Source organism: Lasioglossum baleicum, chromosome 12 (genome assembly GCF_051020765.1).
Source record: "Lasioglossum baleicum chromosome 12, iyLasBale1, whole genome shotgun sequence".
NCBI classification, from domain to species: domain Eukaryota; kingdom Metazoa; phylum Arthropoda; class Insecta; order Hymenoptera; family Halictidae; genus Lasioglossum; species Lasioglossum baleicum.
The window spans coordinates 7,895,537-7,918,056 of NC_134940.1; the positions used below are offsets into that span (position 1 = coordinate 7,895,537).

The 22,520-nt window shown below is 38.0% G+C and overlaps 1 protein-coding gene across 3 annotated transcripts; it reads left to right on the forward strand.

Annotated features, from left to right (window-relative positions):
• The first annotated feature begins 649 nt into the window (after window positions 1–649).
• On the forward strand, window positions 650–21,468 carry LOC143213882 (CYFIP-related Rac1 interactor B). Of its 3 annotated transcripts, none has more exons than XM_076434187.1 (7): window positions 650–1,290; window positions 14,986–15,122; window positions 15,373–15,597; window positions 16,333–16,667; window positions 17,898–17,977; window positions 18,086–18,212; window positions 18,904–21,468. In XM_076434187.1, the coding sequence occupies exons 2-7, from the start codon at window positions 15,038–15,040 to the stop codon at window positions 19,039–19,041; spliced, it is 990 nt and encodes a 329-aa protein (XP_076290302.1). In that variant the 5' UTR covers window positions 650–1,290; window positions 14,986–15,037; the 3' UTR covers window positions 19,042–21,468. The 3 variants fall into 3 exon arrangements, with proteins under 3 accessions (XP_076290302.1, XP_076290303.1, XP_076290304.1); XM_076434188.1 differs by lacking the exon at window positions 650–1,290 and adding an exon at window positions 10,211–13,302; XM_076434189.1 differs by lacking the exon at window positions 650–1,290 and having other exon boundaries at window positions 14,965–15,122.
• Window positions 21,469–22,520: the final 1,052 nt, after the last annotated feature.

The following is a 22,520-nucleotide window of genomic DNA, read 5'->3' on the forward strand; positions in this document are numbered from 1 at the left end:
TTTAAAAAATCACGTAGAGTGGGTGTACAATGCATTCGAACACGTTTTAAAAACGAATGACTGTTATGTATTATGTATCTGCGTGTCAAAATACTTAAGCAAGATATAATGTTCGTTTTTATCCCCATTTAACTCATGATTTTCCGTAAAGGATTTCCATTATAGTTACGCATAATTGATCTTTCCCAACAATGTATCGACCGCAAAGTATTATCGAACGCAAACATTATCTTTTTATGCCATCATTAACATAGACACGCTGTTACACATCGTGTAAAAAGAAAGAAAAATCGCGTGAAAAGTCCCTAAAAGTTAAATATAAAATGTTATAAAATACAAATAACAACTTTGTAGACTGTAATGGTATATATCTTGATCAAACCGCTTCACAACACAAGCATTTTAGAATCGGACAAAGAGTTCCATAATTCTTTTAGTCCCTGGTATCATCGAGACTCACCAGGCGAGTGTATTCGTTTAAAGAAGCTTCGATACGCTTTTGTATATCTGCCAGCGATGCTAGGAGAAATCGTCGAAGAGTGATTTACGGAATTAAAAATCCGCCGCGCTGCTGGTGAGACAGTGGCGTAGCAAGAGTGGGGAGCACCAGCTGACTGGTCTCTCGGTGAAACTGTCTCGTCGTTTGCAGCGCGCTGTTGCTTTGACAGTGTTATATCAACCTCTCCGAGAGTGCAGTCGTCGCAGTCTCTCCTCCACTAATCTCTCGGTTTCGCCGGAGTGAGGAAGCTACTCTCGGTTTTCGTTCTGTCTTTGGCTCCGGAAATTGTTCACGGAAATTTCATAGGAAAACGCGCCGGTCGTCTCACGCTCACCGACCGAGACGAAACAAAACGAAAGAAAAAAAGGAATCGAGAGTGAAACGAGAGCAAAATCGTGATTTCACTTCGAACCGCGCTCAACTCTCCAGCGCACTAGCACCAGCGATAAACCACAAGTATCTCTGCGTGCGCGACAGACACAACGAACTTACTGTTGAGAGACACATTCTACGAATTTGTGCCGCGTGCTGTGTGTGATAAAACGTTATCGCCTTGTGACAACTACGGACATTTATTCGTGTCAATAAAGAGCAGACCTTTCCATTTCGGAAACAGTTGTTCCAACGGGGAAGGGTTGCTTCTTCCTGGACAACCGGAAGTCTGTATTAACGAGCGAAGGGAGAACAATGCTGACAATTCTGAACAGCTTCCCTTGAAGCTATCTCACGTACACGCTGATCAGAATTCGTTCCTTTGAATCATGCTCTGCCTTCTTGCACTCCGTCGAAAGGTAAATACAATTTTTAATCGGCTCGCCTGTTTGCGGCGCGCCCGAAACCTAATCGCCGATATCTCCGCGAACTGAGGACTTTCAAGCTCGATTTAACTGCTAAAAATTGTCCAATTTATGAAGCGTAGATAATTAATCGGAATTATATTTTTCATTTAAATCATTCGCCCGATATGCTGGAGATCAATTCGTCACTCGAATAAGCCGAAAGATTTTCTTTCAAAACTGGGTTGGTCGCAATTGTTTCAAAGTAGGACAATTACCTACCGACACGAGATCCAGCGAACTTTTCCCTCAACATTACATATCGGGACATGCGAATTTTCAGGTGAATTGCAAATGCTGTAAGCCGAGTCACGAACGGCGGCGAACAATTTCTCGGCGCAAACTGCAGACGTAACGAAAGCGAGATTTAAAAATGATGAAACAACAGAACTGTCCCCGTCGGTGGAATAAACACTGAAAGGAGGAATCTAGAGCAATCCTAAACAAGGAATAATAGCTTTTGGATCCTAAAAGATTGTATAGAACAGTTCGGTTAGGGTTTGCAGTCCCGCGCCATTTTGAATCTCGAAGGACTAAGGATTTATATGCATAGTTCTTTAATCTAATCTATATTTAATAAAGAAACAAATTTTACTTAATGAAACATACACACACACATATATACATACATTTTATATGCGTAATAGTAATGTAAAATATATAATATATTAATTATATATAATAATTTGTTACATCTACTAATTATTAGAAGAAGATACTTAAATAAAAAATTGTTATGTCAATAACGAAGCTACAATACGATATATTATAATATTGTTGAGGTGAATCGGAGGAATTTTTTCTTCTACCAAAACGTTGGTTAACGTTTTGTTTTTTTAATTATTAATGAAGTTAAGGAAGTCAAGTAAAGGTAAAATTTGTTTGGAACGAATTATATATAAACGAGCGTCTGTAAATACAACTTGAATTAAATGGAAATCAGAAAATTGTTCAAATTGTAAACACATGATCTTAAAAAGGAAAGATTATTAATTGTAAGTCATTAGAAACATATCGTGCAGTAGAAAAAGCTCGTTCAGTCTTTACACTCGTAGGTAGAATAGTTAGTATGAATGCAACATCGTGTAGTTACGGTGAATAAGTTCGGTGAACGCCTGCGACTGGAATCCGAAAGAGCTGTTCATTTTCGTTGTGTTAGGTATGAATTAATCTGTCGCGGAGGCGCTTTCGCGTCGCGTGCAATTCATTTCCGCGTGGAAATCAAGTGTGTGTATCAGCCTTTCGAAGAAGCGAGGCAACCGTCCAGGGGGATTCAGATATATAGAGAAAGACGGGGGGGGGGGGGAGAGAAAAGAAAAAGAGAGAGAAACTTAAACGCCAGATGCACACGGTGCAGCTTTCACGTTGAGCGACTGACAAAGGAAACCGCGAAACTCAAAACGAGCGTAATATGCAATTCGCGCGAGGCTACACGCTGGCTCAGTTTCGTTTCATCATTCGTCCTCGCTCGAGGTCGAATCACCAAGATGATTTTACTCTTACGTTACATTTCATGTTATCTATCGAGCGGATGTACGTAAGAGTTTCCTCTGTTTTCAAGCGCACCGAAGAAATTACTCGGTCCTCTCTCCTGCCCGCAGATTATCGTTGATTAGTCCTAATTGCGATCGGTCTTGGTTAATTTCTCTTTTCCCCGCGTCGTCTGAACGCTTGCCGTATTATCGCTTTCGGAATTCCCTTTGTTCGCTTTCCGAGAAGTCGATGCACGCGGTGAAAACCGTTGCACTCGTTGTATTGTTTTGGCGCAGGTTTCTTCGATTAATTAATCAAAAGAAAATGAATTCAATTTATTTACACAACCGCTGAATGTGTTAAAATAATGTTCCTGATTCTTTCTTCCACAATTGTGAAAATTACGGACATGTTTTCATGGGAGATTTTCTAATGGAAAATTCTGTCTACACGAAGTGGAATAAATAAATTGATTGATTTTAAAGTCCAATTATCACATTCATATTTAATGTATCGAACAGTCACTTTATTTTCAAATTATTAAACATATTAAGACAGAAAATACATTTCTATTTCGCTCCAGTTTGGTGCAAACTTGGTAAAGAATTTCTATTTTGCATAAAGATCCGCCGTCTAACCGTGAGGAATATTTAATTTCAAATTTCCGTAAGCGAGGTGAACATATTTATCACGAGGAAATATTTTTATTTTTACGAAAAAGGAAGTTACGTGGGCGGACGAATGAAAAAAAAGCGCAAAGGAAATTAAATTTAACCGTAGAAGCGGGTAAGAGAGTACGTCGCTAGATTATCGAAGCGCGTTATTTGTAATCCTACCGGGCCTCTCTATCAACCAATTAGCAAGTAGGTCATCCGCTCATTTGGTGGCCACCGAAAAAAGGGAACCTTGAATGCTCGCCGCCGAAAAATTTAAGCGATCTATTGATCTGCCGTAGTCCCGTTTGAAATTCCGCTTAATTAAACACGGAAATGAACTGACGGGCACGCTCTCAAGTATCTTGTTAAAATCTGTATTTGCTGGCACACAATCAGTTACAGATTATATCTCGTATGAGTGTGTCGAGTCCAATTAAGGTTGATGATTTTCATGTAAAAAAGTTTCGATTCCTTTGTGAAAGCGGATTCTTAAATTTAAATATCAGTTTGGGACCATCTGCTGCAGATTGGAGAGTTAATTGTATAGCATTAGGAATAATTTCACGTTTCACTAATGTAGATTACGTAGACTACACTAATTTATAAATTTCGCTAATAAAATACCATCGGAAAACTGTGCACTAAATTGCTTAATTTGAAAGTTGAGGAGTACGTTCTTTTTATACATGCCTTATTAATAGACTGCGGATTTTATGCATTATGACAAAAATGGTGGATGTAATTTAAAACGACTTAAGAACATGCATATAGCACAATATTTTCAATTTATTACAAATGTTAATGATAAGAAGAAATTTTTATATGGTTCCGACATCTTGTAATTGACGAAGAAAACTTTTATTTTGCATAAAGATTCCGCAGTCTACTTATTAATAATAAATATGAGGTTCATTATGAAAATTTCATTATAGAGCAACTTCATTCTAACAGAATATTTTCTCGCATTATCGATATATGCTTAATGTGCACAGAAATATTTATAAATTTTAGAATGTCCTTCAAAAATTAATTCGTCTAGACGATTGCAAGCTTGGATCAGAAATTCTCGGGCATTATAGAAGCATTTCTCTGACTTCGCTCTTCCATTCGAACACATATACATATAATATCTCATCTAAAATAGGTATTGATTTTGACTCGGTAATAGAACCGAGTAGTTGCATTCACTTATGAGCTAAATACGGAGAATTTCATCGATCGAATTCCATTGGCATGCACGCCGGTGTACACCTCGGCTCCATGGAGCCTTAATTAATTTTACTCCCGTAAGATTTTAGTGAAGTAATTAGACCACTCTATGCCGCTACACAGTTTGATCAATATCATTCAGCACAGTAAATTAATGAAATACCGATACGAATAAACTGCATATAATTAATTATACCCTTCATTATACGGTAACAGAATGAATCGAATATAATTCCTTGGTGGTTTTAGAGACGAAAATGAATATCATCGAGATAATGACTATAGTCGACTTTCTAAAACACGAGACAAAATAATAAATGAGAATATTTTTGTCCATGAGTGTACCCAGCGCAATTATATTCGGATATTGAAGCATAAAATACATTAGACGTCCTGCGTGCGCAGACGACGAAAAAAGGTGGAATAAATTCCTCGAGACGCAGTCAAGTGGTATAATAAAGGAATATCTAGAAGGATACGTGCTGCCAAATATGGTTTCCGGTGCTCATTATGCGGTCACACTCGGTTGCCGACTTTTATTCGCGCCCTTTATGCTCGCTGATAAAAAACGCAGGCCGGAGTCTATCTTAATTCTTTAATTTCGCAAGCGTGCTTACACCTCATTGCTTTTACGTGTTCATTACGCGTTTCGTTCAAGAAACGGACGCGTCGATAGAAAGATAAGAATTATGCGAGATTTTCGAAATCAACTGCAGGGCACAGGAATGGAACAAACTATATCTTGTAGTAGGTCGAAAATGGTGCAACAATATTTTTAAAGTCTGCTTACAGTTTCGCGTTTCGTCGGATCATTTTATGCATTCATGACAAAAATGAGTAATTTGAAACCACAGGGAGATTATTTACTTACTTACTTAAATTGTGCACAATTATCGAAATCAACTGCAGGGCACAGAAATGGAACAAACTATATCTTGTAGTAGGTCGAAAATGGAGCAACAATATTTTTAAAGTCTGCTTATGGTTTTGCATTTCGTCGGATCATTTTATGCATTCATGACAAAAATGAGTAATTTTAACCGCAGGGAGATTAAAGGAATTGAAAAGGTTCAGAGGAGTGTGCTCGTATTGCTCTGTTTAAACAACGCTTGAATATGGGCAAGCATGTGAACAAACACTTATATCCTTCTACGGTATATCGCGGATAGGCGGATGTAGCGTGCTCACGTGTGTGGAAACCACTATCACACGTGCGTGGCTTGTCTACCATGACGTAACGCTGTTTATCCAAAGAAAATAATTCAGAGCATTTCTGCAGAAGTAAATGCGTGTGCGCACCGGTTGCAATTAAAGCAAGTGCGTACGGCACTGTTAATTACAGCGTACTCAGAGCTGTTTGTTCGTAGTTACTTTCATATCAGATATCATACATTTCTGTTATAAAATGGAAGTTTGATGTTCGAAGATGCTACGAGACTGTACTAGGCTGTCACGTTACATTTCAGTTACCTTATCCTCCGTCGATAATTATCGACCACTTGTCTCCAATTAATTGTTCCCGCTCTGAAATGACTTATTTTTTGCTTCATTTGTAATCAGGCATGCATACAGAGGTTTCTCAAAGCGAACGTGTATGCGAGCAGAGGGGATTTTGCTTGGGGGTTTCCTCTCTTCGTCCGGGATATGACGATATCCCCCTCTGGTTGGCCAATGGCGTAAGCAACCATAAAAATATGTGGAATACGTGCGGTCTCTATCGCGTGCAATAACATTAAATAACAGCTTACATAACACCGATATCGAATTACCGATATACGCGATCCGATTATCCGACAAATTGTAAATTTACGTTCCCTTATTGCTAATTACGGATTGGTAATTGTTTCCTAACTGATCGAAATTATTTATCTCTGTACAGGTTTTGCACTACAAATTCATCCTTTTGCAAGGTTCAATTTCATTTGCAAAAGCGTGAAATTGATTTACAAACAAGTGAAATTTGGAGTGCAAAACTTGTACCTTGGAAAATCTTTGTTTTGCATGAAGATCCGCAGACTGCTTATAACTAGACAGCGCCTCTTTATGCAAAATAAACATTTCCAACCCAAATTGCAACAAACTGGAGTGAAATAGAATTTTATTTCTTTCTCAATACATTTTTAATAAATCGGAAATGATGTAACAATATTTTTAAATTCTTCCAACATTTCTACTGTTTTAAATTACATCTATTCATTTTTGTCATAAACGCATAAAATCCGCTGTCTACTGATAACTTATAGAACCAGTTTTTTTTTATTACATTAGTTTATTACATTACTTTTGTTCGTGACTGTAAATGGACTTCTAGAAATTTGAAACGAAAGTACCAAGAACTTGTTAAGTAACACTATAACCGGATCAAGAGCTAACATTTGATAATTACATGCAGACTTCACACTTTCTCCCCACGATTATATTCCATCTTGATCGCAAAGAATACCGTCTTTCTACGGGGTACAATTAAAACTCTGTGGAGATCAATTTCTTTGAAATATCGTTTTCATTCTCATCGTTGTCATGTGATAGCTGTTGGAAAATAAACATATCGCGTGAGGGGCTTTCACAGCTACCGCAATCTGCTTCTGTCACGTACATAACTGCTGCATCGGAGTTCGGTGCAGGGACTTCTTTGAAAATATTATAATAATAGTAATCCTTTCTTATTACGCAACATCAAATTATTTACTAATTCCGAGTATTCACGATACACAAAATGTAGAGATCTCGATTAGAAATGAAATCCGGCTGGATAACATAAATCACAAAATATACAAAGTTTCATACCGATTGCGTAAATATTAATGTCGAGAAGAAAGAGTAAGTAGCGAACGGAACGTTTTGCACGCCGAAGACAAGGAATTTAATCATTTCATTCCACTTTCCTTTCAAAGAAGACCGACGGGTAATTGATGCTTAAACGTGGTAATCCTCGCGTTTTGAGGCCGGTTGTACGCCGTTCAATTTTCGTTCCACCTCATAATCAACGTCTTTAAAAGCGTGAATATATTGACCCCGTTTCAACAAAGAAATTACGCGCCATCGTTAAACAAAGGAAACAAGTTAGTTCCGCCGCGCGTAGAACGAAACCTTTTTGCGCAATACATACATCTCGCGGTGGTCAAACGGAATAGACACGCATCCTCGACAAAAGCTAACTGACGAGATCTATACCTTCGTTGCATGAGGCACTCGCAGTCGCTAGGTTTTGCAGCTTAACAGTCTCATAATCTTTAATGCAGCGTACACGTCCGCAGCGTTCCTCCTGCCCACCAGGTTCCGCAATTAATTTGCCCAGTTGTTAAGCAGGTCAAAGCCGCGGAAGGCATAGCTAACCAGGTTTAGATATCGTCCAGGAGGGTACATACGCTACCATATCGCGCAAACACAGCTAAACACTCTGATTCAGGCATGCGAGCAGGAAATTTACGCTCGCGAATTCAACTACGACAGACTAGGCAAAATGTTATTCATTTCTTTTGAATGGAAAATTCTACTTCACGTGTATCTCACGTACACGTACTTCAGTGCATCAATTGGCAAGAAAGTAATTTCTGTATTTTTTGATCTTTAATGAATACGATATTTTCCCTTTTGCTCGATGATCTTTTGCCAAAAAGAACAAATAAAACAATATTTTATCGATGAAAGTTCATCGCTTGAATAAAGAAATTCGGTTTTATTTCACCTTAAAGTACCGAAATTACTTTCTTGCCAACCCAATATTTCACGTGCATTAATACATCCTCATTTTAATTTCTATAATACTTAAAACACTGATATTAATTTACGATTTCTAGATTCCTAGCCTGGTGTAGACTCGAACATGCTCGGGCGGCTTGAATACCCATCGCTAGACGTACACTCCCGTCCACAAGTAACCGGACACTTATTCAAATTTGGATGCAGACGATTTTTTGTTATTAATGGAATTATTGGAATTATTTATATATAAATAACATAGATCAACAAAACGTATATTTTAAATTTTCATTAGGACCCACATAAAAAAGTTTTAAAAACTGCCTTTTTTATTTTCGCATGTAACCTTGTAAATTATAATTTTTTGGATATCTTTTTGGGATATCGTTTCGCAAACTTCTAGTCGATTATAAAAAATGAGATCGTTTGGTACAATTATAAAAAAGTTATTAGTTTTTAAAAGGTGTAGGAATACTTTGTACACCCACTGTATATGATAGTCTTTTTAAATACTTGTAATCTACGTGTCTAAGGGTATTCTCTACTAACATTCCCGTTATTCACTATGTACTCTGTAATGTATTATACATTATGTTGTAATAAGTCTCATAAGAGATCTCCTAATATAAACAAAGAAAATAAGTAAGTGTCCGGTGATTTATGGACGGGAGTGTAGGTAGTTATATGCTTCTCTAGTATTTAAGCTGCGTTCGCACACGCTTGCCTTATTAAGCACGCACGGTGTTGCGTATTCAGACTTGCCAGCCGCGGACGAGTGGTGCTCGCGCTTAAAGAGACACTACAAGGCTACTCCTTCACGTTCTATGCACACTGTACTCGCAGAATGAGAAGTGTCGTCAACGATATCTGCTGTCGAATGCAACGACGAAGACGATGTTTGCAGACTGCGTGGACCCCACGTGCGCCACAGCAAAATAGAATATTATGCGCTACGATCTCGTAGTTTCTTTCGATCAGTTCACTGCCACCTGGATCCACATTATAGAACGTGATCAAGAAGGTGTACTCATTTCGAACGCTGCCTCAGGAAACCGACCGGCGACTACTGATCTATACACGGCAGCTTGTTGGTCGCATAACATGCGGCGCAGTACATATTCAATTCAGGGATCGAAATGAACAGTTATCTTTCGGTTCGAAAACCTAACTGGCTCTGAAAGTGTTGAAAGGAAATCTACCTCTAAAAATAAGACACTTACACGAGCTGCCTGTTGCGTATACCTCACCCTAAATATCAGGTTTTATGCTTTTTTCCTTGGCGCCTAATAGGACAGCTTCCCCCCTTTTAATTTTATCAAGTGAAACAGATTCTTGTCACAGAGAGCGCTACTTCTATCGTTCCCGAACAAAACAGGTCTCATTGGTAAAGATTCCACGTGATGTCAAAAATTGTGGTGCCCATGCTGTGGATCGGAACCCACCTTAATAAACTGTAAGTCCCGTCGCTGATGACTCTAGACTCCGGATTTTTATACAAAATAAAATATTTGTGCGTCAATTACAAGGCACAGAAGCTATACAGTAAGGAGCATAACTGATTCAACACGCTTTAAATCAGAATAACTTTTTTATGAATGGACCAAACGACTTCAATTTCTCTATAAGGCAAGGAGGATTAGTTTAGTAATTGATGTGTAAAAAATACGTTAAAAAAATGCATTTGGACGGAATTGTGAGAAATAATAGTAAAAATCAATTTTTAGTATTGTTTTTCACAATTCCGACCAAATGCATTTTTTCAAAACTTATTTATTAGATGTCATTTAATAAACTAATTCTTGTAGCCCTAGTTGTTCTGATTTAAAGTGCGTGGAATCAGTTATGCTCCTTACTGTATATCAATTTATATTTTATAATATATTACAAAATAATATATTAATACCCTTAAAGTTTTTTAATCTGTTCACTGTCTTAAATTTCATCTACTCATTTTTGTTATAAATGCATAAAATCCGGAGTCTACTAATGACCATAACCGTTGGTGCGACGTAAAAACAAATAAAGAGAAAAATACGGGATTGCCAAATTAAAATCTTGGTTACATTGTGTTGGACTCGTTAGAATTGTTAAGGAAGGAAATAAATATCTATGTACATCATAGACGATCTTGTCAATAGATAACTTACAGTCTAATGATGTTAAAAATCTGCATCAGAAACTGGAAAAAAATCGGTATCAATATTTTGCGTGTGTGCGCGTTGAAAGTCATCGGCAGCGTCATTGCAGGTTCGTTCGTCATCGCAGTGATGGAATTAAGGTTGCCAAGAGGAAGGGGATCTCGTACAGAGGGTCATAGTGGGAGGTACCGAGGGTCGCAATTGATTTGCTGGAATTGATGTACAAAAAGGCCTTTAATATGCGCCAATTATCTTCCCCCATGGTATTCGACGATTATCCAATAGCCGACTTGGAAGAGGTGTAAAATCGCGACACCGCGACGACATTTAAATACTTTACTCTATTGGGTCGTTATAAAAATACAGTCCACTGATAATATAATCCGTGACGTGAAGATTATGTTTACTGTTTGTTGCGTACAACGATTAACGTCACCAATGCGACTATATTTATCGAAATAATTTAAAAAGAAAAATACAGCAATATTGATTTTGTTAATATTTATAAAAGGTCTTGCACCAACAGCCTCGATGTCATGGGCATCGTCGATGACTGACGCACCTTGTAGCGACGGTCTCGAGAGAAATTATAATAAATCAGGTTATCTACGCAAATGGATGACGTACGTTTCCTATCATTTTAAAAGCTGTTATCGTGATTATTATTATTAGACTGCGGATCTTTATGCATTTATATGAAGAAATTGGTTGGGCGAAATATAAAACAGTAAACGATTCAAAAAATTCAAGAACGTGTAATGTTGCTTTTAATGTAACGAAGTCGTTAAGGGATGACATCAATTTGTATGTTATTCCTGCTTCCCACAATCAATGCAAAACATTTTTATTTTGAATAAAGATCCGCAGTCTAATTATTATTATTATGTCGATAATGGATTATATACAAAATGTTAGATAAATTGATGCGATAGCATTAAACTTCTGTTCATGATTGTATATGTTCGTTCTTTAAAATATTAATCATTTCTATATATGTAGTTTCCGCTTTATCTAGAGGATTATCTTTAATTCCATTTGTTCCGTAAAGCCATTCAACGTTAGTCATTCAATAGCTTCTATCTCTCCACAAAGCAGCTGAAGTTGCTCAACGAGTATGAGAGTTTTCCGATAACTTATAAATGGGTTGTCATTTCAATGTCATCTGTCTATTCCTCGAGCGTTAACCTATAAAGGAGCTGAACCGCGTATTCTCAGCGGAGCTACATAAACATTAAACACGATTTATTCACAGCAACTCAGTCAACCTCAACGATATTGTTCATCCTCCCAAGTTTCATTCTGACCGTTACCAGCAACCCGTTGGTCCACGAAAACAAGCGTTACCCCCTCATGGATGAGTTAGCCACGAGTTCCCGAGAAATTCTAAATTTGTATCCATATTTTGAAATACAACCCGCCGCGCCATACGCCTCGCAAATATACCAGTGCAGTCGCCGTACATTTTCTATATTTGAAATCAGCAGCCGTACATTTGCAAAAGGCATATCAAATCGTTCGTTTATTTCCAATTTTTCTTGTTTGAACTGCTCCCCAATCAAAAATACTACCCTCCCTACATTATTAATCTTTTTCTAACCGTGCGAGACATTTCAGCGCTAATATTTACTTTTTACTTCCTCAAAAAATATAAGATTGTATACATTCATTATTAATTGTAAAGTGTTTTACTAATGTATGCTATATAAACCAAACATGGTTTACGGCTGGGGTTGCCAGATCTTCTATATTTGATACGAGTCTTCTATATTTGAACTTGATCTTTACGTACTTATAGGAATTTTCAAAAATCTTTGTTTGAATAAAAAAGTTAAAAATGTGCTGTGTACCTCTGTTACTTGAACTCCTATATTTTGAGTCTATCTCATAAATACATATTTACATAATTGTAGTTTTCACTACTTCTTCTATATTTGGATAAAACATTTCTGGCAACCCTATTTACGGCATCAATAAATAAGTACTTTTCAATTTTTGAAATCAAATTATCCCTGGTCACGGAGGTAATTATGTTAATTGGTACGCAATCTGTGTTATATTATGTACACTATGTATATATATTGTATATATGTATTGTTTGTATTATATATTCCAGTATGTTATACTATATTCTAGTACACTACATTATAATCTAGTATACAATTATAGTATAGTATATGTATTGAATATCTGTTCGTCGAGACAATAGTTTATAATCATTTTTACATTTTCGCTTGAAATTGCATTCAAATGGAGAAATTTAAATATATACTGTATAAAGCCACATTAGAATGAGCTCAGCAAATCAAAACGTAGACGAGTGCCGCGAAACGAGCGCCACTTTTGGAGCACCTTCTGCAACATTCGATCAAGCAAAAAACGCTGACAAATTTCTAAAATATTCCCGAAGCAATAACAATTTTCTGCAACCAATTTTCTTGACGTTGAACCTACAATCGATTTGACGTCCGAATGAAAAATATCCCGACTTCGAGCGATCGTAAATAGTAGTCGGCAGCGTCACCCTAAGGGTAAACGGGCGAACTAACCCCCATTGATTTTTCGCGCGAACGTGCCGCCGCGCCGCCAGGGTAGTTTACCAAATAAGGAGAGGTCTCGAACCGCGCCACTACACAACGTTAACCCCCGTCGAACGGCAATATGGCCGTTCGCTGAATGACAGTTGTTGCACTCCGTTCGCATACTTGTTGACCACCCCCGGGCTCGGACGTGCACCTGCCAGCATCATGCATTGGCGTTGTCGGTTGCGATTTCGGCAAGTCTGCACCACGGTGAGTCTCGAAGAACGTGAACACCGGGCGAACCACCCGGTGAAAATCATCCGATGCCATTTAATTTACAACCCCTTGTTCAACCCCCTCGCCACCATTTCATCCGTCTCATTCCCTTCAATTTCCTCCTCGCTGTATCTGTGAATTCGTGAGCATCAATCGCTGCAAATTTCCGAGTGAACATTTTCGAGTGGGCCAAGCTGCGCAGCAACAAAGTGCTAACACTGCTAACATAGGGGTTCGAACTATGTTTACGTGGCTGATCACGCTGGCGACGAGGGTGAACAATTTCCGACAGCATGCAGTTCTGCGAACTATCATCCGCGGAATTGTGTAAACATTTATTCCACTCGCGTGCAGCACGAAGTTATTTCGAACTGCATCTGATTCGGCGAAATAAAAGTGCGATCGATCCGTATTAACAACTACCGATGCTCCGTTTATCTCCGCGATGTTAGCTCGATAAGAGAAAGTCGATTTCGTCGAGCACGCGGCACATCCGCCACCCTTTTATCAACTTTATCGGAAGCTTTTAGCGTGGATTAATGAATTTTTTTCACGTGAGCCATCGGCTACCTTGCCACTCTACGGGGCTTTAAGTGACGAGGGAAGTTCGTTAAGCGGAACATACACACTTCTACGCTAAAAATAACGCAGACATTCACCGGTACATTGGAATCTCCTGGCGCACAATTTTAGATCTAGTCAAGCCGACCGTTGTCCTTTCATTTGTGACGTGGTTTCAGCAAATTCCAGTGTTTGTCGCGTCTTTATCGCGCCAATAACATCGATCTCGGCTTTATCTGATAAATCCTTCCGCAGGAATGCCTTGCGAAGTAAGATTAAGTCGATCGTAACTGCACAACAATTGAATTTCTGTTCGCAATACGTGATATTTCACGTGTTATTGTGAGAAGTTGATGAGAGGCTTGCTTGGCTCCTGCGTTACCGACTGCGTAAATCTGACATCGAAATTGTTATAAACTATTATGAAGCTCATTTGAATGTTTATTTGTTGTAATTATCAAGTTAAAAGTGCGTTGTGTTGTTGTATATAGCATCATGTATTTATTGTTGAAAGGTACCATTTTTAAATTGGCAATCGTCGAAATCGAGGGTCTCTGGATCACTTGATCATGCCAGGTGAGGTCAGCATACATTGACTTCGGAGACTCGAATTAACAGAGCGTTCGTTCCCCGTTCACGAGTTCACAGAATTCGTGCTGCGTGCACACACAGACCCCGATGTAGCTTACACGTGCACGTGCACACATATGCACGCAGTTCCTCTGGAATTAACACTTCGACATGTACGCGCAGATCGGTTTAGGGATCGAGCCAGAAATTCAAATTCCGTTCTGACTCCGAGCGGTAACGACGCAACCTCGAAACGCTAAACGAAAGTCCATTCGACACCGTGACTGCTCGCGATTTATTTCCACATTTCCCGGCCGTATTTACGGAAGCTGTCGACGCTCCGCCACTATTTCTAGCTTTTAATATAACACACGCACTAATAAATTATATTTTTCCTTCGTTAATCGTTCACTTTCATTCTACAGTTCGCAATGCTTCTTTGAAAGTGACTGTTGCGAGTGACGCGTTTAGCAGAACGATTTAACGTCACACGTTCGTGTTTCGCGCAGTCGAGTATTTACTGAAAGAGTTTTCCTTTCAATCCAGATGCCTTTCATGCTGTAAGGAACGTTTGAGCAAAGAAACCCTCAAACCGAAGATGGGCAAGCTTTTAAGTCTTCTGGCTCGAGACGAGTCTACCTGTTGCACGCCTCAAAAGTATGACGTCTTTTTGGACTTCGAAAGTAAGTTTGACAAGTTTATACTACTTTTTAGTGGACCCTTGAATCGCGTTTTAATTGCTTGTCTAGCATCATCGTGCCAAAGAGAATGTTTTATTGGATTCCTGCATATGTGCATTTCGTAAGATTTCTGTTTTTTTTTTATAGTAATATTAAACAAACTAAATTCGAACATTTCGTAAGAAATTTTAGAAGATTCTTTCAGGAGTGATAGACGACAGCTAGATAATAATAGCTTCGTATCGAATTCTAGACGCACAACCTTCCGACTTAGAACGAGAGACCTTTGAAGCGGTGCAAAGAGTTCTGAAAAATTCAGAATCTATCTTGGAGGAGATTCAGTGTTACAAAGGGGCTGGGAAAGAAATCAGAGAAGCGATTTCGGCGCCCACGGAAGAGTGCCAGAGGAAAGCCTATCTGACCGTGGCCCCTCTTGTTGCGAAGCTGAAAAGATTCTATGAGTTTTCTTTGGAACTCGGTAAGTCACACACGTTCATTTTCCTGTTAACTCCAAAAACGATACCAGTTTCTATGGACACTCTCAGAAATTCTTTCTGACGTGTGAGTTCAGTAATTTCCGCAGTCTAATTATAACTAGACAGTGCATTTTATGCATTTATGACAAAAATGAGAAGCTGTAATTTAAAATATAATAGTAAACGATTACAGTTATAAAGAAAATAAATGTCTACTTCAGGTAGAAAATTTTTATGTTGCATAAAGATTCTAAAATTTCTTTCAAATTCTAAAATTGATGAAGACTTTCTGGGTATTAATAGTGTGAAATCGAAATTTTTATGGACTTTTAATGATCCCAACGGGCGAGGCTCGCTTCCGAACATTTGATCGGATAAATCGAAACTTGAAAACTTTCGTCGTTTCAAGTAGAAGCATCGGTTGTGCGCTTTAATTACGCTGTCGTCCGCTGGAACTAGATAAAAACGTACCAAGTGAAACGTCGATATTGTGCCAGCCGGTGTACAGCTGGAAATTGTTTAGCGGAGAAATTCCTGTATGCACCGGTGATTGAAAATCCAATACCGCTGTGTATCGACACGAGCGAAACTCCTAGCCGTTTCAGAATCCCGAAGAATTTATCGCCTCTATTTGAAATTCCGCGAAAGTTACCGAACTAACGCTATTAATGAGTTAGTAAACTGGTATGGGAAACAGATTTTTCAAAATATTCATTACAATATTTCGACTGTTTTAGAAAGGGTAGTGCCGAAAATCCTGGGTCAGCTATGTTCCGGAAATCTGTCTCCCACCCAACACCTGGAGACCCAACAGGCCTTGGTGAAACAACTAGCCGAGATATTGGAATTCGTGTTAAAATTCGACGAGCACAAAATGAAGACCCCGGCGATCCAGAACGATTTCAGTTACTACCGTAGAACGTTGACCAGAGCATCCCTGACGAGGCAGGACACCGCTGAAAAGGATCTCGTGGTTGGAAATGAGCTAGCCAACCGAATGTCCTTGTTCTACGCCCACGCGACACCCATGCTTCGCGTTCTGAGTCACGCGACCATTACTTTCTTGATGGACGTAAGTGGTACCCACTTCTCTTCTTTGTACTTTCCTATCTTTCCTCTGTTGCTAGCAATTATTGATCTGACTAGACGCCAACTCATGCTAGACTGCATTCTTATTACGCGAATTCCAAGGTATCTTCGATGAGGAAACGGACCATTAATATTCATATTTCTTCCCCGTTCACTGGTTACTAATTACATATTTTGTAGCCAACATTGTGATGCAATGTCCTGAATTAAGGTGTAGCCCTTTTACAAAAACTTCAGACTTCCTACGTGCCAAATATTATGCACTTACTAAACTGGAGCTTCATAGTAAAATTATTAGGTCGTTCGGAAAATAATTTATTTTTATTCACGCACAATAAAAATTGACTACATCGATTGCAAGAAGTTGAAACCAAATTGAATGTTGTTTCTTCCCTTAATGATTTTAATAGAGGAGAAAACGAAACGACTTTCCGAACGATCTAATATAAATGAAAATATAAATATTAATTTCTCGAGTCTGGACTAGAAAAGCATAATAATTAAAGATCTATTTAATAACAACCTAAAAATTGATTTCGCAAATTTCTATATGGACATCACTTTCGTAGAAATTCTAAGAATAGAGAATTATTTCGGTTTAGGTTCAAATGAATTCATTCACTTCACTATACATATAATATTGGACTAGACAGCATTGTTGCGGAATCCATTCTTCGTATAAACGTACATATATGTATGTCGAGTAACAACACAATAAGCTTTCCATTCTTAACCGTTCACTGGCGGATCACGGTCTATTTTTATCTGCACTATTTTATACCAGAATTGAAATATTTTTAGGCTCCTTTGTGGACAGTTCACCATGAATAGCCTATGGCCTACGCAAACGAAAATAACAATGAAATGTTGTCACGTTTTCTTCCGCATTTTCGATCACAAAAATATGAAGAGGAATTATTTTGTCGCGAACAATTTCGCATACAACACAAGTATACAAATTAGCTGTGCAGACAGCTTAATATAAATAGTGAAGTGCGCCGAGGTAGAAAATTAAAATCCATTATATGAAGCGAATCAGACTGCAACCCTTCTCGGAACATTTAACAGCGTAATAGCAGATCCGTTTAAATTGGACAGATACAGTTTTCACTGGGAAAGATATAGCAGTTGTTAGTTGTGCTCGATTTGTTACCTGCCATCGCAGGTCAATGCTCTTGTCCGGTGAAATAATATTCGATGTTTATTATTTCAGAACGAAGATGTAGCGCGCGAAAATATCACGGAAACCCTTGGTACTATGGCGAAAGTCTGTCTACGAATGTTAGAAAATCCGTAAGTAGAAAGTTCATTGATTAACGACAAACATTCTTCAGTAATATAAATAGAATACGAAGCTTTCGAAAAGAGGAAATGATTAATGACGTGTAATATTATTCTCAGCAATCTTCTGGCGCAGTTCCAACGAGAAGAGACTCAACTCTTTGTTCTGAGAGTGATGGTTGGGTTAGTGATTCTTTATGATCACGTTCATCCTCAAGGTGCCTTTGTTAAGGGTTCAAATGTTGATGTAAGTATATATTAAATTAAGGTAACAGGAAGCAGATCTGGCTGAATTATTACTAGACTGTGGTTTTCATGCAATTACGACGAAAATGAGTAGGAGTAATTTAAAATAGCAAAAATATTAGAAGATTTTAAACGTACTAAACATCATAGGGAAGAAAATAAATTTCTATTTCACTCCAGTTTGTTGCAATTCAGCTATGAAATTTTTATTTTTCACAAAGATCCGCAGTCCAGTTATTACGTTCAGAAACATTTTTCACGTTTTCCTGAAAAATGGTCAACCACTGATACGAGATCAATTACTGGCGCGTTTACCTTACAAGGGAACATATTCAGATGCGAAAATCGGATTTTGATGAAACTTTGGGAGTTTATAGTTCTTTGAAAAATATTTGATACGTATCTTTTTTATCGGCAACCATCCACTTTGAAGGGGTGAAAACAGCCCTCAAATTTGGGGGTCAAAACCATACTTCTTGAGATATCTCGGAAACCAGAGGTCGAAAAACCTTCAACGTAGATGGTTGCCGATAAAAAAAATACGTATCAAATATTTTTCAAAGATCTATAAAGCCCCAAAGTTTCATCAAAATCCGATTTTCGCATCTGAATATGTTCCCTTGTTAGTTCTTATCCAGCGGTGAGTTGAGAAAAATATTATTATCTAAAAAATGGCATTATTTGATGGGCAGGTTAAAGGGTGTGTAAAATTGCTGAAGGATCAGCCACCCTGCAAAAGCGAAGGTCTCCTGAACGCGCTCCGTTACACGACGAAACATCTGAACGAGGAGAACACGCCGAAGAATATTAAAAACCTGCTGGCGGCATGATTACCGAAACAACGCGGCTGCTGTATCAGAACCTGAGACAGCTGGTTGCTACTCTTCCAGAACCTGAACGAGTGGTGCATCTTATTTGTATCGCCACGAGGACGATGAAGAAGATATCCTCGAGTTTCCACATGACCCAAGCAATCTCCTTGTTCCTGATCAATGGGCTGGGTGGTGGACCAGAAAAAAAAACAAGTCTTTCGAACCGAGTCTAAACTGCCCGAAATCTGCCGACTTCCTGTGACGAAAGAAACGATAGAAAATTGTAGGAAGAGAAACCGTAAAAGAACGCGACGACTGATCGTTGTAGGAATTGCTGAACTGTTCGCCGTGCGGCAGTTTTAATTGGCCGCGAAAAATTAAAACGCGAGCATTTAGGAATTATTATGGTATATTTCGCTATCTTCCTCACCACTTCGATTAATATTATTGATCATCGCTATTGTTAAGATCACCGGGACATCTTGCGTTCGTTCGAGTTCTATTATTCTCACCGAAGTATTATTCATCTGATTGACGTCACTCATTAATATTATTGCCCTCTCGAACGAAGATCGAGTTAATTACAGCATATCAATAGCGTATCTAGAGTAATTCCGATTGCGATCATTCAAATAAGTGTTATGATGAGAGGTTTAATAACGTTGTAGATATTGTGAAGATTTTTAGCTCTTGTTTTCTTTGTTAAACAGTTGTCAACGGGAGAGATGGTAATTAACGACTCGCACGGTCGCCGGTGAGTTCTAATACGACCGAGAGAATTGATATCGATTCCGATGAGTATTTCGAGCATGTTTTTTTTTACATTTTAAGGAAAAGTATTGACTACCGTACCTACCACAGAAGCAGAATGAAAATGATTCGGCGACATGATTGTTTCTCGTCGACGGTCGTGCGAGTGTTAAGGCAAATTGTTATAAATAAGGGAGTGGACATTGATCGAAAGTGAAAATCAGGGACGACTAATGTTATTTTAATTCGTTATTGTCGACGAGTTTAAGATAACTTCGCAACGAGTACATACTTTGCAGGAAGTATCCGTATAGAAATTCCCTCTTCTCCTTTTAAGTAATATCTGCATAATAGAGAATTGAAAACCAAAGATATTATTATTAATATATACCACTGCTTTTGTTATGCATTTATTAATACAATACTTTTTATAAGGACGTTATTTACGTCTTCGGTGGAAGAGGTCGTGCGATGTAATACATTTGATTGAAGTAAACTTCCCTGGAAGTAAACATAATTCCTTGCGCTGGCAGTCGCATTCTACACTCTCTCGTTTTAAGTGCACGTTCACGGATTTTAAGCGTACGAAATCAATTAACTGTCTGCGTTTTCTTGTATCAAGACTTTCGACTATTTGTATTCAATGTCGTAACATTTTATTACACATAGGAGATCCTATATTATCATTTTTCTGTAATAATGGACATTATGAAGGTAAATTATATAGGTTCGACTATATATCAATTGAATTCGTAACTTCTAATTTCGAAAGTATCGTTACGAACTGAATATATATAAGATTCAAATAACATTTTCACAAACGTACGGGATCTCATAAACTATTTCGAATTTTGTATTTGGTACATGTAGACAAGAAAAGACAAAACACCTGTTCAACATGAATTTCTTAAGTGTTCATTGTATGTATTATCAATCTTCTTAGTGATATTTATAATAACTGTGTTGTTATTGTTTTTAAGTATACGAATGAATTTTTTATCGGTACGATTATATTTTACAATGTGTATCGTTCATGACAATTTTAATTGTGCAAATTGTTTTCATCGAAATATTTCGATTGTTCGTCTCTTTATGCCGTTGCTTGATTTGCACACTATTTTAAATAACTTGCGATGTATTTAATCTTATTTTCATACGTGAATTATTTAACGTGGCGTTCGATGGTTTCCAATGAAGATATAACTGTTATTCGTTTAGTTCTATGTAATTAATTTAATATTAAGGTCAATGTTTCTATTGGCAGAGTATTTTCTTAACCTTTTCGAAATAACATTTTCGCCGAAAAAAAGAAGCAAAACCGAGGAAGGAATAACTCGAACATGAAACCTTTTTGAAGGATTAATATTTTATTACAGTTTTGAATTTGAATATTTTTATAACGACACATGCTTCCCATATCTTTGTCTTCCAACTATATTTCTTAATCATTATTTCGAAGACGATCAATCGAAGTTGTTACACATATTCTTACTAGCGGAAGAGAAAGCTCTACAGACATAGTTACGGAAATAATATTCACTTTTACACTCGCGTTAATGAAATCGAAGTTCGAAATATGCTCCGACACTTAAATTTTGCGCAACGATCGAAACATGTGAAGATTTTGTAAACAAAATTTATTGTAATGTGCTGTATGAATACCCTGAGGAATAAACCTTCAAAAATGTGAAACGATCATCTAGTGCAGACCTGGGCGACGCTGGCTCGAAAAACACATGTTGCTGCTTCTCTCCTTCTCTTGCTCGGTAAGACAGTCCCCACCATGTCCACTCCGACAAAGGAGTAGCAGCAACATCTGTTTTTTGAGCCAGCGTCGCCTAGGTCTGATCTAGTGTATTTCCAAAACAGATTGCATCGATTCAATTCGCCTATCATTTTCTGAAGGTCAACTCTGTTCCTTTTTTTAATGGAAACGGTATTATTTTAATCAAATTTTATTTAATTGAATGTATATCAATAATTACAAGAGCGATATACCAACAACCAGAGGAGACATAAAACTACTTCAAGACTGCTTTCAGACAATTTATTTTATATTGCAGTCGACCTTGAGTGACCTTGAATGACTTTCATAATGAGTCATTGTATTCGTCTTCAATCACACTATCAGTATGTAACTAAAAACATTATAATTACCGTTCCATTTAAAAAAACAGAGTTGACCTTCATATTTCCTTGCCGTCTCCACCGATAAAAAAATTAGTTACATCAGATTATGAGCGCCTCGATACCACGTAAGTTTGATCTGATGCATTTTCTTCTATGTTTAAAAGAAAGCGAGTTATTCAGGTGATCTGTTTATAACGCGCCACCCTGTGTAATATGCTCGATTCTCGCTAATATTCCCGTGTCAGTTCTTTCAGCAGCACTGCTGATACGGTAGGACGTTGCAGTAGTTAGATCAATTCTTGTATATCGTCTGTAGCACCGACAGCTGATCCCCTTATCGTGTACCGATAAGATCGCTTTCTGGATGATCATCTAACAACTTCATTTCGAACTTTGCGCTTTCGTCTGCAGGTGGTTTTGGGAAGGTCAAAGCCCGCCATTACGTGATTCCAAGGGGGTTATTAAGGCGCAATTCTTTAAATATTGATTTGAAAGTGGGTTGCAGTCGGTGGGCGGAAGCTCAAGGAGGTTGGATAGAAAGAAAAAGGAGGTAGAGGTTAGGCGAACGAACGAGACGAGATGAGATGGTAGATGGGAAGGGAAGATCGTCTATTATA